The sequence below is a fragment of the Procambarus clarkii genome, chromosome 15 (assembly GCF_040958095.1).
Source record: "Procambarus clarkii isolate CNS0578487 chromosome 15, FALCON_Pclarkii_2.0, whole genome shotgun sequence".
Lineage (NCBI taxonomy): Eukaryota > Metazoa > Arthropoda > Malacostraca > Decapoda > Cambaridae > Procambarus > Procambarus clarkii.
The window spans coordinates 47,943,732-47,960,676 of record NC_091164.1 but is presented as its reverse complement, the minus strand read 5'-3'; the positions used below and the strand labels follow the sequence as shown (position 1 = coordinate 47,960,676).

The 16,945-nt window shown below is 44.2% G+C and overlaps 1 protein-coding gene across 1 annotated transcript; it reads left to right on the top strand.

Annotated features, from left to right (window-relative positions):
• The first annotated feature begins 366 nt into the window (after nt 1-366).
• LOC138364946 (zinc finger protein 154-like) lies at nt 367-15,786 on the top strand. The gene is made up of 2 exons (XM_069325029.1): nt 367-1,518; nt 13,151-15,786. The coding sequence occupies exons 1-2, from the start codon at nt 844-846 to the stop codon at nt 13,943-13,945; spliced, it is 1,470 nt and encodes a 489-aa protein (XP_069181130.1). The 5' UTR covers nt 367-843; the 3' UTR covers nt 13,946-15,786.
• The last annotated feature ends 1,159 nt before the right edge of the window (nt 15,787-16,945 follow it).

The following is a 16,945-nucleotide window of genomic DNA, read 5'->3' as shown; positions in this document are numbered from 1 at the left end:
AGTGATCAGATGAATATTACAGACTCAAGGGTAGCCTTCTCTTCTTGTATATAAATGAAAAAATAAATTCGTTTGTTTAATTCTAATGCTTGTAGGCGAGAAGTTGTGAACGCCAGCTAGCGCACAAGTACATGAGCGCCCAAAATACTTTTACACAAAAGACATGTACAGACAGGCGTGTGGCTTCTGACTTCTTTTTTATTGATTAATATTAAATATTAGGCGCTTACCTATAATAGTTATCATTTTATACATGTATAACTCTCACATAATAAATATAAAAGGAGTTTATCCAAAAACTGACAGAAGTGTTGTGTTTTGTGCGTTGTATCGTGTTTGTGGGTATTCGGGTGTGTTGTGTTTACGCTGGCGGGCGGCGTCCTTACCAACTCCAGATTATGTCTATTACATCACTAAACTTCATTTAATAACTATATGCCTGTTAAATAGAAGATTTTAATTGTTAATAGCATTATATTGTCGTTTTAATATGGAACACGTACACATATGCGAAACGTCGAAAGCTGGTGTCCGAAGTGGTAAAAATATTAGTGTGCGATGTTGTCAATGTACGGAGTGTCTTGTATCCCCCTGCCCTCCCTCCTCTTTTATCAGCTGATTCTGGAGCTCTCGGCTACCAACAAATGATGTAGCATCACCCGAAGGCAGCTAAGTACACAGTGACCCAAATGTGATTGAAAAAACCAACAAGACCAACCCGTAATTCTCTCTTTTTCAACCTCACTAGTGTTGCTCCCTGGAGCTAGGAAGCTGTACCCGACGTTCACTGCTGCCTATCAACGAGTCTTCCCTATTGTTCCAGTCTACATTTATCCTGCTACCATGCAAAGTAAGACCAGTAAGGCCCTTAAGAAAGATAGCACTCCAAACAAGAATAACCCTACTAGCCAGGCTAACAACATGATTAGTTCAGCTATCTCCCCCTCGGTGGCCGCCGTGGGGGTACCGACTCTTCCCCCCGTCAACAATAACAAACAATCTCAGCTGGGTGCAGCGCCGTCTCTGACACGGGCCATGCAACTATTATGTAGCCATATGGACCAACTTAAAGGAGCTGCTGCCCCTTGTTCTGACTTCAAGCGTCCTGCTGATAACCCTTGGCTCAAGTTATTAACTCAAGTACATGAAGATCAAATGAAAGTAATCAAAGAGCAGTCGGCCTTAATAATGAACCTGCAAGGCTCATTATTATCTTTGCAGAATGAAGCTGGAGCCTTACTCAAGAACAATCAAGATCTATCTACCAAAGTCGTCCACCTCGAACAAGAATTAAACCTTCTCAAGAACTCAGTTACTAACTTTAATCCACATGAAACCACTAAAAAACAGGAAGAAATATTGCAACAGTTTGAGAACCATCTGAACAACCTACAACAGCAACACACTGTTACCCAAGACGAGACAGACCAACATAAACTACTTGAGTCCGTAATTATCTCTTCACGTGATTTTCCCCAAGAAACTGCTGGAGAAGACTGTGCTGCCATCGTGATCAAGGTATTGCAGGATAAGTTAAGGTATTCAATCCAAAAAAATGACATCAAATCAGCTTATAGAGTGGGTACCAAATCATCTGGTACTAATAACAGGATACGTATAAAACTAGATAGCTGCTCCATTTTCCTTGTTTCCTGCTCCTCATTTTCCTTGTTCTCCCCATCTCACCCAACCTCAAACAGATAGATATTTCCCTTTATATTGAAGGGTACCTGACTGCACTCGAGTCTCTAACCCTCCCCCACCCTCTTTCCCTCTTCTTCCTACCTACCCTCATCGTCCCCCCCACCCTTGGCTTTTCCCTTTTCTCGGAAAATTTATTATTAAGAAGCACCGAAACAACTGTGTAGATCTCTTAGACAAGAGTATTAGTACTGTCACTTAGGGCTCCATGGAATCACACCATATATTTCACACCTGACTCCATGGAATCACACCATATATTTCACACCTGACTCCATAGAAATTGCCTGGGGGGATGTCGCTAATTGCTAATAGTTTTTAAAGCATTTAACTTAAGCCAACTCCGACTACCCTATGTCCATCCCATATCCTGGACTATTTTCCCTGCCAATTTGGGTGAGGCTAGCATAGTGGGAAAGAGGGACTTAATGAGCATATATTTACAAAAAATTCACTTGCGCTCCACTAGCATCAGTGATCATTTGTATATGCACCAACACAGTATAATTTCAGGAGGCAAGTACAGTATAAATTTCAGGAGGTAAGTACAGTATATTTTTATTAGGTAATTAGAGTAGTTAATGTAGTATAATTACAGCAGATTTCCAATGTATTCCACAGCCTTTAATGCAAATGAAAGGGAGGTAGATATTGAAAAAGTAAGAAAAACGTGACACCATTCAAAAATTTATGATAATGCATACATCAAGATACTATCCCTGTTATTTTAATTATTTGATGAACATTCCAGAGGTTTTGTCTAAATTTTCTCCAAGTTCTGTAAGTTTCACAAACTGTACATTTTACTAATTAATAGATAGGTGCCGAGCGGACAGCACACTCGACTTGTGATCCTGTGGTCCCGGGTTCGATCCCGGGCGCCGGCGAGAAACAATGGGCAGAGTTTCTTTCACCCTATGCCCCTGTTACCTAGCAGTAAATAGGTACCTGGGTGATAGTCAGCTGTCACAGGCTGCTTCCTGGGGGTGGAGGCCTGGTCGAGGACCGGGCCGCAGGGACACAAAAAATGCCCCGAAATCAACTCAAGATAACAAGATAACCTCCCGCAAGTCTGATCTTATCTCATCTGCAGTCGCTAGTAAATCCACTGTTTATGTGAATGAATGTCTGACCAGGTTCAGGCAAAATCTCTTTTTTTAAACTGCGTGGTTTCTGCAAAAATTCCCCTGCAATTAAACACTGTTTTGTGCGAGATGGTAAAATTATAGCTAGGAGGACTGACACTGGAAAAACCTATTCAATAACCACTGAAGCTCACCTTAATTCTTTCCTCAGTGACTGTGGGATAGCTGCTGTATAGCCTGAATTCAAATTATAATCACATTTAACTACCATTGTGTACTTTAGCTCTGCCTTTCCTTTCAAAAGGTTTTAACTTTTGTTAAAAAAAAAAAAAAAAAAAAATAGTCATCTTTATTATTGTCTTTTTTCATTTTACTCCCATGTTCCATAGTACACTGGCTTTGCCTGTGTCCTCTAGTATTACAGTAACTTCATTATCCAGTGTTCCTGAGTGTATCACTATTTAAACTACCTCAGTTTGTTTTTAGTGTAACTTTAGTATTCAACAATAGTGTACTTAGTTTAGTAAGCAAGCTTTTCATTTTATAGTTATCATAATTGCTTTTTTACTTTTTTGGTCATCTATTGTTACTAATTACTCTAGTTCATTTTTTACATTCCTAGTTCCCATTAAGTTTTTTTTATTTAAATTACCATTAAGTTTATATTACTTTAGAATTTTTATTCTACTTTTTTCTTTGTTTTCTATTTTGTAATTTGCCATTCTTGCCTTGTTTTCCTGCAAACAGCCTTTTTATGCAGACAAGTATAGACCCAGAACTAAACCTCTTATCCACTATCTATGACAATCATCACTTTAATGATCTAAATTGCAGATATTTTACAGCACATGATGTAAACAATGTATTAACACATAATCACAATACCTCTGTAATCAACTTGAACGTTAGATCCCTAGGTAAACACTTCGATGATGTTAGTGCCTTGATTGAAACTATTAACAAATTCACTTTTATTATACTTACTGAAACGTGGTTGAAAGAGGATACTACTCAACTCTTTAACATGCCTAACTACTCGGCAATTCACAACTGTCGTCAAATTTAGAGAGGTGGTGGTACTGCTCTTTACTACCACCAAGAACTAACATGCTTAAAAGTAATTAGAACTAGAGACTGCTGTGGGGAGTATATCTTCGCCAGCTTCAGAGTCAAGGATGCCGAGTCTGTCTTGTCTGTGGGTGCAGTCTATAGAATTCCCAACACTGATGTGTCCGAATTCAACTCAAACCTTAGAAATCTAATACTCGATAACAGACTGAACAAAAACCATCTAATTATCGCAGGAGACTTTAATATTGACCTCTGCGAGCCTGAACACCCTACTGCTGTTAGCTTCCTCAACTGTATGAATTCCTGTTCCTCATACCCTTAATCACTAGACCTACTAGAATCACTGACAGTACTGCCACGACTCTAGATCACATCTGGACCAACATAACCTCTCCGCTTACTTCAGGTATAATCACTGATAGCACAACAGACCATTATCCCACATTTCTCTTAACTAATATTAGCAAACCTCCTCTAGAGTCAAGGGAGTTAAGTTTTAGGCTGCACAATGAAACTGCTATAGACAATTTTATAACTGCTGCTGACAATGTCAACTGGGAGTCCGAGTTAGGTAACATAGGGGACATCAACCTAGCAGTGCAAACTTTCTTCAAAAAACTCTTAGCCTGTATAACACCCACTGTCCTATGCTTACAAAACAAGTCACAACCAAAAGGCTTAACAATCCCTGGCTTACAAAGGGAATACTTAAATCCATTAATAAAAAACATGACCTTGAGAAGAAGTATAGGTTAGGAATTGTCTACAAAGAATTCTCAAAGAATTACTCGTTATTGCTATCCAAGATAATTAGACGAGCCAAAACTAAATACTACGAAGATAAATTTACCCAAATAAAGAGCAACATTAAAAAAAACTTGGAGCACAATTTCTCAATATTGGGATCAAAGAAGATTTTAAATAACAAACCAACACTCCTGTCCAATAACGATGGTCAGCTTTCAGCCTCTGATTCTGCTATTGAGTTCAATAGGTTCTTCTCTTCCATTGGGTCATCCCTTGCAAATGATATTCCATCTTCCAGTACTGATGTTAAGGACTATCTTACAGGTAACTATCCACAGTCTCTACCTAAAGCCTATTAATTCCACTGACGTTAATGAGATAATCCTTTCCCTTAAAATCAAGTCTAGTGCCCTTGAGGAGATACCAACTTTAATTTACAAAAAAGCCTCCAGATCTTTAGCCCCTGCTATTGCTTTGCTCTTCAACAAGTCACTTGAACTCCAAACCTTTCCAGATATTCTAAAAAAAGCGAGAGTAACCCCTGTACACAAATGTGGTGATCTCTCAGATGTTAACAACTACAGACCTATATCAATCCTGCCTAACTTGTCAAAAATTGTTGAAAAACTAATCTACAAGCAGCTTTACTCTTATCTAGCCAAACACAATATACTTAGCTCTTGCCAATGTGGCTTCAGACCCAAAAAAGTACTAACGATACACTTATTAGTATGATTAACTTGATTCATGCAGCTCTTGATAAAAATGAGTTCCCTGTTGGGTTATTTGTGGACCTGCGTAAGGCTTTTGACACTGTCAACCACCAAAACCTTCTTCTTAAATTGCATCATTATGGAGTCAGAGGACACTCCCTGCAATACCTCAAATCTTACCTTACTGACAGGCTCCAGTATGTTTCTGTGAATAATTCAATTTCTCCCACCCTACTCGTCAACATTGATGTTCCTCTGGGTAGCATACTTGGCCCCCTCCTCTTTCTCATCTACATTAATGACCTTCCAAATGCCTCCCAACACTTCAAACCAATTCTATTTGCCGACGATACAACCTTCATTTACTCCACCCCCTCCCCGATCAGCTCGTTGTCGCCGTGTGGGGGCTTAGTGGGCGGCTGCCGGAGTGTGATGCTCCTTGGGGCAGTCCTCTGTCCTTTTCTAGCCTTGTGCTCCTGCTGCCGTCCTCTCCAATTCTGCTGGGCATCTTTTCCTTTTCCTTCTGTTTCGTTTTTCTACCCCCTCTTCTCCTATCTGCTTGCCGTTTCCTGCCGACCTTTTGCTCGTTCTGGTTCTTCCCTTGGACTTCTTCTATTTTGACGCCCGGGTGCTTGAGGAGGCATACTCTTGCACCCGTAGAACTGCAGTACCCGACGTCGAGAGCGAGGGGAACCTTTTATTGTCAATCCCCCTTTCGTCACTGAACCCGATCTCGATGGACTGTCGGTTTCTTAAGGTGGCGTTTGTGGGGCGTATACTCACAACGCACCCCTAGGAGGCCCCGGCAAGATCGGCGATAGCTTCTTGTTGGCTGTCCTGCCTCTAATTATGGCTCCGTGGTGGGTGTGGGGGCACATTCGTGAATGAATTCTTCTTTTCGTCATGATGATAAACCCTGTTTCGGCTGCGTCTGGTTTACCTTCTCAGGCTCGTGGGGTGGGCGACCAAGCCCCCGAGTCGGTCCGTATTGGAAGACCGGGCTCTGTAGCCTCCGCTGCATTGGGCCCCGACCTTGCTCCTCCTTTGGCCTCTCTGACTCCTTCCCCTGGCTCCCCTCCCTCCTCTGTGGTTGGGTCGAGCCCCAAGCCCCCAGTGGTGACTACCTCGTCCCCTGGCGCGGCTCCTTCTCTAGTTGTAACTACTGCACCTTTTAACCCCTCTCTCTCTGGGGGTTCTCACCGCCGTCCTCGTCACGGCCGCTCTCGCTCGATTCCTTCCAGTTCTGCTACCTATCAAGCCTTGTTTGGTCCCGCTTCGTGGGCCAAATATTTTGATCTCCTCCCTCTTGATTCTGCTCCTCCTGACGATTTCTCCCTCCATCGACATCTCGTTGATTCCGTGGATGCCTCCATTACTTTCAACCCCACTCGTCTCGGTACACGTGTCGTTGCTGCTCCTTCTCAGGATGCTGCTTCCCGCTTGGCTGCCTTATCCTGCCTTGGTGAGACCCCTGTTCGGGTCTCGAAGAACGCTCAGTTGAATGCCAGTGTTGGCACTATTTTGCTCCCGCCCCATCTTGCGACCGGTGTTCGGGACCTGCGCGACTGCCACGACGATATTCAACATATCCTTGCTGCCCAGGGCCATTCTATTCTGGAATGTCTAGTAGACGTGTCTAGGTGGACACGTTTACTCGTCCCCCTCGTGGTAGTCGTCGTCAACCCCTCCGGGTTGTGAAGATTACCTTTGATGGTAGGACCCTTCCACCCTCTGTCATTCTTGCTGGTGCCAGGTGCTCTGTCCAGGAGTACATTCCTTCTCCTCGGCTCTGCAACAAGTGCTGGAGGTTTGGGCATGGTGCCCTCCGCTGCTTCAGGACTGTCTCTGTCCTTTGTGTGGTGGAGAAGGTCACTCTAAGTCGGAGTGCACTTCTCCCCAGGCTCGTTGCCTCAACTGCGGTGAGGCCCATTCTACCTTCTCCCGTGCGTGTGTCCATTACAAGCTTGAGGCAGCCGTCCTCAACTTGAAGCACCGGGAGCGTTTATCTTTTCCTGAGGCGAGACGCCAGGTTCGCCGGCTCCCGCCTTATGCTAATATCTCTTATGCTCGCGTGTTGCGCTCTTCCTCTCCTCGTCCTTCCCACCTTCCTCAGACTCACAACCGTTTCCGGGCCTTGGACCCTGATGCGCCCACTGCCCCCTCCTTTGTTCCTTTGGGTTCTCTCCCGAAGGATCCTCCTCCTGGTCCTCTGTCTGGGGTTCCCCTTCCTTCTACCCAGTCTGTCGTGTCTCCTGTGTCTTCTTCCTCGTCCCCCTCCGATCCTCCTTCCCATCCTCTTCCTCCATCTATCGGCTCTCCCCACCGCCTGTCGGTGCGGGCGGATGTCCATCGCTCTCCTAACGGCTGTCGTGTGTGCTCTCGTTCAGCTTCTCCTGTTGAGACACTGGAATCTGTTGCCCGGTACGTAGTTGCTGGGACACCGGTCTCTTTAAGTCAGAAGCGTAAGCCTGGCTCCTCTCCTTCCTCTTCCCCGGCGGGCAAAAAGGCTTCGCTTTCTTCCTCAGCTCCTACTTCTGGCTCTGTTGCTCCTTCCCCTCCCGTTTCAGTGATTACGCCCCCTGTTCCTGCTATGGAGGTTTCTTTGGCCCCTGCTTCCCTTTCGGTTGCTACTCTTGCTGGGGTGCGCTCCCCTCTTTCTACTCCCCCTCTTCCTGCTGCTGTCCTTGACTGCTCCTCTCCGTTTTCTCCTCCTCTTCCTCCTCCTCCTCCTCCGGACCCCGCCCGCCCACCTCTGATCTGTTCTCCCGTTTTCTTCCCTCCGTCTTTGCTCAGTTTACCCATGCCCCCTAACCCTGACTTTGCTGACCCTGATATTCTTTAACGTGCTCTGTTGCTCTTTCACCTTTGTTTCTTCCTTGTTCTCTGTTTTTGTCCTTTCTCTTCTCGTCGTTGTCCATTCTTCAATGGAACGTTCGAGGTTATTACGCCAATTTCCTTGAACTCCAACTTCTGATTTCGGGGTTTTCGCCCCTTTGTGTCTGTCTCCAGGAGCCAATGCTTGGTGCTCGTCCTGGTCGGTTTCGTGGCTATTCCTTTCTCTCCCCCCCCCCCAGCCATTGCTGGGGCTTCTAATTCTTCTGCTCTCTTGATTCGTGCTGATGTTCCCTTTGTTCCTTTGCTTTTTCCTTCGCCTCTCCATTGTTCTGCTGCTCGTATCTTTGTGGGGAAATGGTACACAGTTTGTTCCATTTATCTTCCCCCGAGTGTCCCGCTCTATCTTCCTGATTTGAAACACCTCCTAGACTCCTTGCCGGAGCCTGTGCTCCTGCTGGGTGACTTCAATTGTCGTCATTCTCTTTGGGGTGACGTTCTGACGATTACCCGGGGTCACCTCCTTGAGCCGTTTCTCCTCTCTTCTTCCCTGTCTCTTCTGAATTCTGGTGAGCCTACTCATTTGGACTCTCGGACTCGCACCCTTTCTTGTCTTGATCTTTATCTCTGCTCTTCTTCTCTTTACTTAGATTTCACGTGGCAGGTTCTTGATGACCTCCATGGAAGTGATCATTTCCCCATCCTTGTTTCCTTTTTCTCTTTTCGCCCTTCCCTCTCTTTCCCTAGGTGGCAGTTTGCTAAGGCAGACTGGACCCTATTTACCCTCAGTGCTGCTCTCTCTGACCTCTCCCTTCTGCCTCTCTCTCGCGCTCTCCTCCTTTTTCATGACACTGTCTTCAACGCTGCCCTCCGCTCTATTCCTCGCTCTTCCTCTCGGGGTCCACGGAAGTGCGTTCCCTGGTGGAATGCGGACTGTGCTCGGGCTGTCCGCTGTAAGTGTGCAGCCTGGAAGAGGCTCCGCCGTAGGCAGACGACCGATTCTTTTCTTTTCTTTCGGAAAGCGAGTGCGGTGGCCCGTAGGGCCATCCGTACGGCTAAACGTGAATGTTGGGCATCTTATGTCTCAACAATTACGTCCGAAACCCCTCTGGCCCAGATCTGGAAGCGTATCCGCAAGATAGCGGGTAAGTTCGTTCCCGATGTTTCACCGGTCCTTCACCTCCATGATACTGTTGTGGCGGACCCGTTGCAGGTCGCTTCCGAACTGGGTTCCCACTTTTCTTCTGTTAGCTCTGGTCTTCATCTTCCCCAATCTTTCCTTCTTCGTAAACCTGTCCTTGAGTCTCGTCCTTTAGATTTCTGCACTCATCTTCAGCTTCCCTATAATGATCCCCTTCTCTCTCTCTGAACTTCGTTCTGCCCTGGCCCTCTGCGGTTCTACGGCGGCGGGCTCCGATGGTATTCATTATGAGATGCTTCGCCATCTCCCTCCGAGCACGTCTCAGTATTTACCGAGTCTGTATAATCGGATCTGCGAGTCGTCGTCAGTCCCTGAGGACTGGCTCGATGCCGTTGTCCTCCCTGTTCGCAAACCGGGGTCTCTGGGTACTTCCCCTAAGGACTTTCGCCCTATTGCTCTCACAAGTTGTGTCTGCAAACTCTTTGAACGTATGGTTAACGTTCGTCTGATGTGGTTCCTGGAACACCATCACCTCCTCTCCCTTCTCAATTTGGTTTCCGCAAGTGCCGCAGCACGACAGATGTCCTGGTGAACTTGGAGGTCTATATTCGTACTGCTTTTGCTGCGAAGACCTCCTTTGTTGCCGTCCTTTTTGATCTGGAAAAGGCTTACGACACCACTTGGCGTTATCATATCCTATCTCAGCTTCATTCTTTTGGCCTTCGTGGTCATCTCCCTCTCTTTCTCCGCAGCTTCCTCTCTTGTCGTTCCTTTCGGGTGCGCCTTGGTACCGCTCTCTCTCCCTCTTTTCAGCAATACGAAGGTGTGCCCCAGGTTAGTGTTCTGAGCACTACTCTTTTCTGGTTGCCCTCAATGGTCTTCTTTCCTCTCTTCCTTCTGGTGTCTTCTCCGCTCTCTATGTCGATGATCTTACCCTTTGTTGTCAGGGTGATGATTCGCCTCTCCTTCAACGCCGGCTTCAACTTGCAATTGATGCCGTGTCGTCTTGGGCCACAGATCATGGCTTCAAGTTCTCTACTTCTAAGACTTGTGCCATGACTTTTACGCGGAAACGGGTTGTTCTTCGTCCCTCTTTGTCCCTTTGTGGTCATCCCCTTGAATACAAAGGTTCCGCGAAGCTTTTGGGGTTATTCCTTGACACTCGTTTGTCTTGGTCTCCCCATATCTCTTACCTCCGTGTTGAGTGCTCTAAGGCCCTTACCCTCCTTCGGGTCTTGTCCCATACTTCTTGGGGGGCAGATAGGCGCACTCTCCTTGCTTTACATTCCTCTCTCGTCCTGTCTAAGCTCGATTATGGTTGCCCTGCTTACTCGTCTGCTTCTCCTTCTACTCTTCGCCGTCTTGATGCTTTGCACCATACTGGGTTGAGCCTCAGTTCTGGTGCCTTTCGTTCGACTCCCGTCCTGAGCTTGTATGTTGACACTGGCTTCCTGTCTCTCCAGGACCGCCGTGATCGCTACTGTCTTCGCTATCTTGCGCGGTCCTTGCAACATCCTTCCTCTCGCCTCTGTCGTGCTTTAACCCCTCCTGCGTACCCCTCCTGCGGTTCCTGTTCCTCTTCACCACCTCCCTCTTTCTGTCCAGTTATCTCGCCTGCAGGATTCTCTTTCCGTTCGTATTTCTGATGTTTCTCCTCGTGTTGTTCCTTCTTTGCCCCCGTAGAGGGTCCCTCTTCCGCGGTTTTGTACATCCTTGACCCGTATCACTAAAGCTTTTACCCCCTCCTACGGTTCTAAAACGCCTTTTCCTCGAGCACTTTTCTTCTCACTCCCGCTCCGTTTCTGTCTTCACCGATGGGTCTAAGTCAGCGGACGGTGTTGGCTACTCTGTTGTTTTTCCTGATCGCACTTATATGTGTCGCTTGCCTCCGGAGACTAGCATCTTTACAGCGGAACTTTATGCTATTCTCTATGCTCTTCGTCTCCTGCTTTCTCGTTGTCAGTCTTCCTTTGTAGTTATTGTTGACTCTCGTAGTGCCCTCATGGCTCTCGGGTCCTTTAATCCGGTTCATCCAGTAGTTGTCGAGATCCAGCATTGGCTGTTTCTCGTTCACAGTAAATTTAAGTCGGTTGAGTTTTGTTGGGTTCCCAGCCATATTGGTGTGTCTTTAAATGAACGTGCGGATGCTGCCGCCAAGGAAGCTGTCCGCTCTTGTCCCATCTCTCGTAAAGGCATTCCGTATTCCGACTTTTACCCGGTTATCAATTCCTCAGTCCTTACCCGTTGGCAGGCTTCTTGGTTGTCTGTTACTGATAACAAGCTACGTACTCTTAAATGTTATGTTTCCTCGTGGCAGTCCTCCTTCCACTGTAACCGGCGGTGGGAAACAGCTCTGGCGAGGTTGCGTATTGGCCATACTCGCTTAACCCATGGTCACTTGATGGAGCGCCGCCCTGCTCCTTATTGTCCTAGTTGCATTGTCCCTCTTACGGTCGTGCATGTCCTTCTTGAATGTCCTGACTTCCAGGACGAGCGTGTGTCTTGCTTTCCGACCGCCCCTCGCGGTCACCTGTCCCTCGATAGAATTCTTGGTGACTCAGATACTTTTGATATCGTTCGCCTTATGCGTTTTTGTTGTCGTATTGGCATCCTTGGTGATATTTAGCGCCCTCTGATTATTTTGCGCATTTGATGGTGCTACATAGCCTTCCCTGTTTGGTGCCTTCTTTTGATAATTACTTACTTACTTCATTTACTCCAGTCCTGACCCCCTTGCTCTAAATGCCACAGTAAATACTGAGCTAAATAAAGTCCATCTTTGGCTAACTGCCAACAAACTCACCCTTAACATTGACAAAACCTTCTATATTTTGTTTGGCAATAAATCCTCTAATCAAATAAATCTCAAAATAAACAATACCCAAATTTGTAACAAATTAGATGGAAAATTCCTTGGCGTTCTCATTGACCACAAGCTGAATTTCCAGGGACACATTCTAAATATATATAAAAAAAGTTTCAAAAACTGTTGGCATTCTTTCTAATATCAGATATTATGTACCCCACCCTGCTCTGGTGACTCTCTATTACTCCCTCATCTATCCATATCTCAACTATGGTATTTGTGCTTGGGGTTCTTCTACCCAAAATCATTTACGTCCTCCAATTACTCAACACAAAGCTGCTATTAGGACAATATCCAACTCTGGCCCCAGACATCACTCGGTACCCCTACTCAAATCTCTGAATATGTTAGATATTAAGTCACTGCACATTCTCTCGTGTGTATTATACATATATAAAACGCTGAACTGTAATGCCAATCCTGACCTCAAAAGCTTCATAGAAGGTTGTAGCAGAACACATGAGCACCACACCAGAAATAAATACAGTTTTGATATTCCAAGAGTACGATTGAATCAATCTAGAAATGCTCTACAAATCAAGGGACCCAGAATGTGGAATGACCTTCCCAACCATGTTAAAGACTGTACCTCTCTCAACCAGTTTAAGATAAAAACGAAGCTATACCTAATAAATTCACTGTAACCTACCTTACCCCTCTATTGTCGACCCATGTCTGCTTTTTTTTTAAAACAATGCTGTTTGTCGACCTAATTGTATTTGTGCTGCTTTTTCAGCTATGTTCCTCCCCACCTTTTTTATCAATTTTTTTTATTTGTTCTCAACACTTATTATTCTTTATGCTCAATTAGTATTAAGCTTTAGTCATTTAAGTTTTTCATGCCCGAAACGCTTTGCGGAATAGTGGCTTTAGGCATTGTATGTACTAGCCCTATCTATAAACCCATCATTCTTTGTAAAATCTTTTGTATGTATGTACCTTACCTAAATAAAAATTAATTAATTTATTTATTTAAACTGCACCTGTCATAAAGAAGATGAAGACTCACCAGTGTCCACAGTGTCCGAAGGTATTCACCCGTCCTGGACATGTGAAGCGTCACATGTTAGTGCATTCAGGTGACAAACCTCATGAATATCCAGAGTGTGGGAAGAGATTCAATCAGCTTGTACATATGACGACTCACAGGATGGTGCATGCGGATGAGAGACCTTTTCAATGTGCAGTGTGTGGCAAAAAATTTAGAGAACGTGGAACTATAATAAAGCACATGTTTTTGCATTCAGGTGACAAACCGCATGAATGTCTAGAGTGTGGGAAGAGCTTCAGTCAGCATGGAAGTATGAAGGCTCACATGTTAGTGCATACAGGTGACAAACGTCACGAGTGTCCAGAGTGTGGGAAGAGATTCAGTCAGCATGTAAGTATGAAAACTCACATGTTAGTACATTCAGGTGATAAACCTCATGAGTGTCCAGAGTGTGGGAAGAGATTCACTCAGCGTGGACATATGAATACTCACAGGATGGTGCATGCAGATGAGAGACCTTTTCGATGTGACGAGTGTGGCAAAAAATTTAGAGAACGTGGAACTATAATAAAGCACATGTTAGTGCATTCAGGTGATAAACCTCACGAGTGTCCAGAGTGTGGGAAGAGATTCAGAGAGCGTGGAACTATGAAGACTCATATGTTAGTGCATTCAAGGGACAAAGTACATGAGTGTCCAGAGTGTGGGAAGAGATTCAGTCGTCTTGGACAAATGAAGAAGCACAAGATGATACATGCAGATAATAGGCTAAACACTTTGAGTGTGAAAGATAATTAAGAGAATGTTGAAGGATAATGAGGCACATAATAGTATATTAACTTACCTTTAATCTAACAGTGTGCTATCACAATGTCAGTTGGATGTTCTTCAGAGGTAATTATATTTTCTTTGAGAAATACACTTCACAATGAAAGGTAAAGATCTGAAGATATTTTATTATATTGTTCTTATATGAAAGTTAGATGACCAAGCAAGAACTAGAGAAGCTGTCACTAGGAAAACTCAAAATTGCTTATAAGTATAGAAGTATCTCTTTAATTTAGCAAAGGTAAAACAAAGCTTTATGTTTTTCTTCATATTTATGTAAATAATGTGCTTCCTTTTTTAGCTTTCTGTGGAAATTTATTTAAGATGTAATATACTCTGTAGCTAAGTTATAAACATTTTTGTTGTAATATTATTTAGCATTAGAGTTGGTGAAGAAGACAATCTGAGACGTACTTAAGGTGAGACCATTTGATTGGTAAGGAAATGTATGTTAATGAAGGAATTTTCTCAATAGATTCATATGCAAACTGATGTCCATTTTTTATTTTTTTGTTTAGGCCTATTTATGAGTTCTACTCTTGATTTAAATATTTCATTGAAGAGTATATTGAAGGCTGATTGGCATTTATTGCTGTCAGTCAAGTTAATATGAAATTTAAATTTATATTACTCTAGAAATTTATCACTCTAAATTTACCAGAAATTTATTACTCTAGCCTAACTTTATCAGTTATGCTGTAATTGTCTGGGAATAATATTTTACCTGATTTACCTGAGGGCCACTAACCCGAGTGGCCTCAATGAGAACTGGAAGTCGTCGGCTTGTTGAAGGTTCCCTTCCCCATCCCAGTTTGCCTTCATGATTTTTTCCAGGTATATTTTGAAATTCAGCACAGTTTTGGCAGTTATGGCTTCGGCAGTTCCACCGATCAATAACCCTGTGGGTGATAGAGCCTGATTAAAAATTATATTAGCCTGATTGGCAATTGTATTATCCTGACTGTCAATTTATATAAAAAAAAATTATCAAAGAGATATTTATTTATGTTGTGGTGCTTGTGGGTTCTATTACATCTTATCAATGAAGAGTTTCAGATCAGGGTTAGCATTTAGGAACAAGGTTTTGTACTTGTAAATAGCACAAGAGAATGTGTAGAGCGAGTGTGTATGTAGCATGTTCAGGGATTTAAACAGAGAGGTTGTGTGTTGTTTGAAGACAGTTTTATTGTTCTGATAGTACATTTTCATTGGGTGATGATGGCCTTGAGGTAATTTGCAGTGGATGAATGAACCCTATGCATAGATACTGTATGTTGAGATACCAACCCTAATTTACACAAAAGCCTCTTAAATTTTTAGCTCCAGCTATTGCATTGCTCTTCAACAAATTATTTGAACACTAAACCTTTCCTGATATTTTGAGAAAAAAAGCAAGAGTAACCTTAGTCCATAAAAGCAGCAATCTCACTGAAGTCAACAATTATAGACCAATATCAATTCTGCCGATTTTGTCTAAAATATTTTAAAGAGTTAATTTACACGCAGCCTTACTCCTATTTATACTTAGTTCTTGCCATAATGGCTTCAGGCCCAAAAAAGGACCAATCATGCCCGGTTAGTATGATTAATTTCATTTATGCAGCCCTTGGAAAAATTGAGTACCTTATTCACTTATTTGTTTACCTACATAAAACGTTTTGACACTGTAAACACATTAACTTTTTTAAATTGCAACATTACAGAGTAAGAGGTCACTCCCTCCGATACCTACAATCTTACCTCAGTGACAAGCTCCAGTATGTCTCTGTGAATGATTCCAATTTTCCCACTCTACCCATTAACACTGGTGTCCCACCGGGCAGTATTCTTTGCCCTCTCGTCTTTTTCATCTCTCCCTCCCTTTCCAGCCTGTTGCCATTGTGAGGGGGCTTGGTTGGCAGATGCTAGAATGTGATGCTCCATGGGACAGTGTCCTGTGTGCTTTTGAAGCCTTATGTTCCTGCTGCCTTCTTCACTAATTGTGCTGAATGATTTTTCCTACTTAGTTTAATTTTTCCTTCCCAATTCTCCTTTTTAATTGCTATTTCCCGGCGACTTTTTGCTATTCTTGATCATTCTTTTAGATGTCTTCTTCTGTTTAGGTGAGGCACAGTCTCTCGCCCATAAAACTGTGGTACCCAAAATTGTTGAGCAAAGGGACACTCTTATTATTACTCTTTTCCTTCGTTGCTGAGCCCAATCTTGACGGACTAATGGTTCTTAAAGTGGTGATTGCAGGGCATATATCCATGATGCACCCCCATGGGGGGCCCACATCTTATTGGGTGTCCTATCCTCTAATTGTGGCGCCATGGTGGGTATGGGGGCATGTTTGTTGATGAAATGATTACCTGTTCATTTACATGCTGATATCTGACCCTTATTTTTAACTTCTCAGACGTGGGGTGGGAGTCGAGGCCCCCGAGTCGGACTGTGATGGAAAGCCGGGCTCTGTAACCCCCTGCTACTTTGGTCCCAGACCAAGCAGCTCCGAACTTTTCCTGCTTGATACCCGCTTGATGGTGTTTTGGGAGTTCTTCTAGTCCCCAAGCCCGGCCTGAGGCTAGGCTTGACTTGCGAGAGCTTGGTCTACCAGGTCCCGACTATCTCTGCTCCCCTTCTACCTCTGTGGCAGGGTTGAGCCCCAAGCCCCAAGTGATGACCACCTCATCACATGGAGTGGCTTCATCTCTCATTGTAAAAACTGCGCCTTTTACCCCCCATCTTACTGGGGGTGCTCGGTGTCGTCCTCTCCACAGTCACACTCGCACGATTCCTTCCGGTTCTAATACCTTCCAAGCTTTGTTTGGTCCTGCTACATGGACTAAGTATTTTAATCTCGGTCATGTTAATTCTACTCGTCCTGATGATTTATTCATCAATAAACACCTAGTTGATGGGGTTCTGGGAGTTTTTCTACTCCCAAGCCTGGCCAAGTTAGGCCAGGCTTAACTTGTGAGAGTTTGGTCC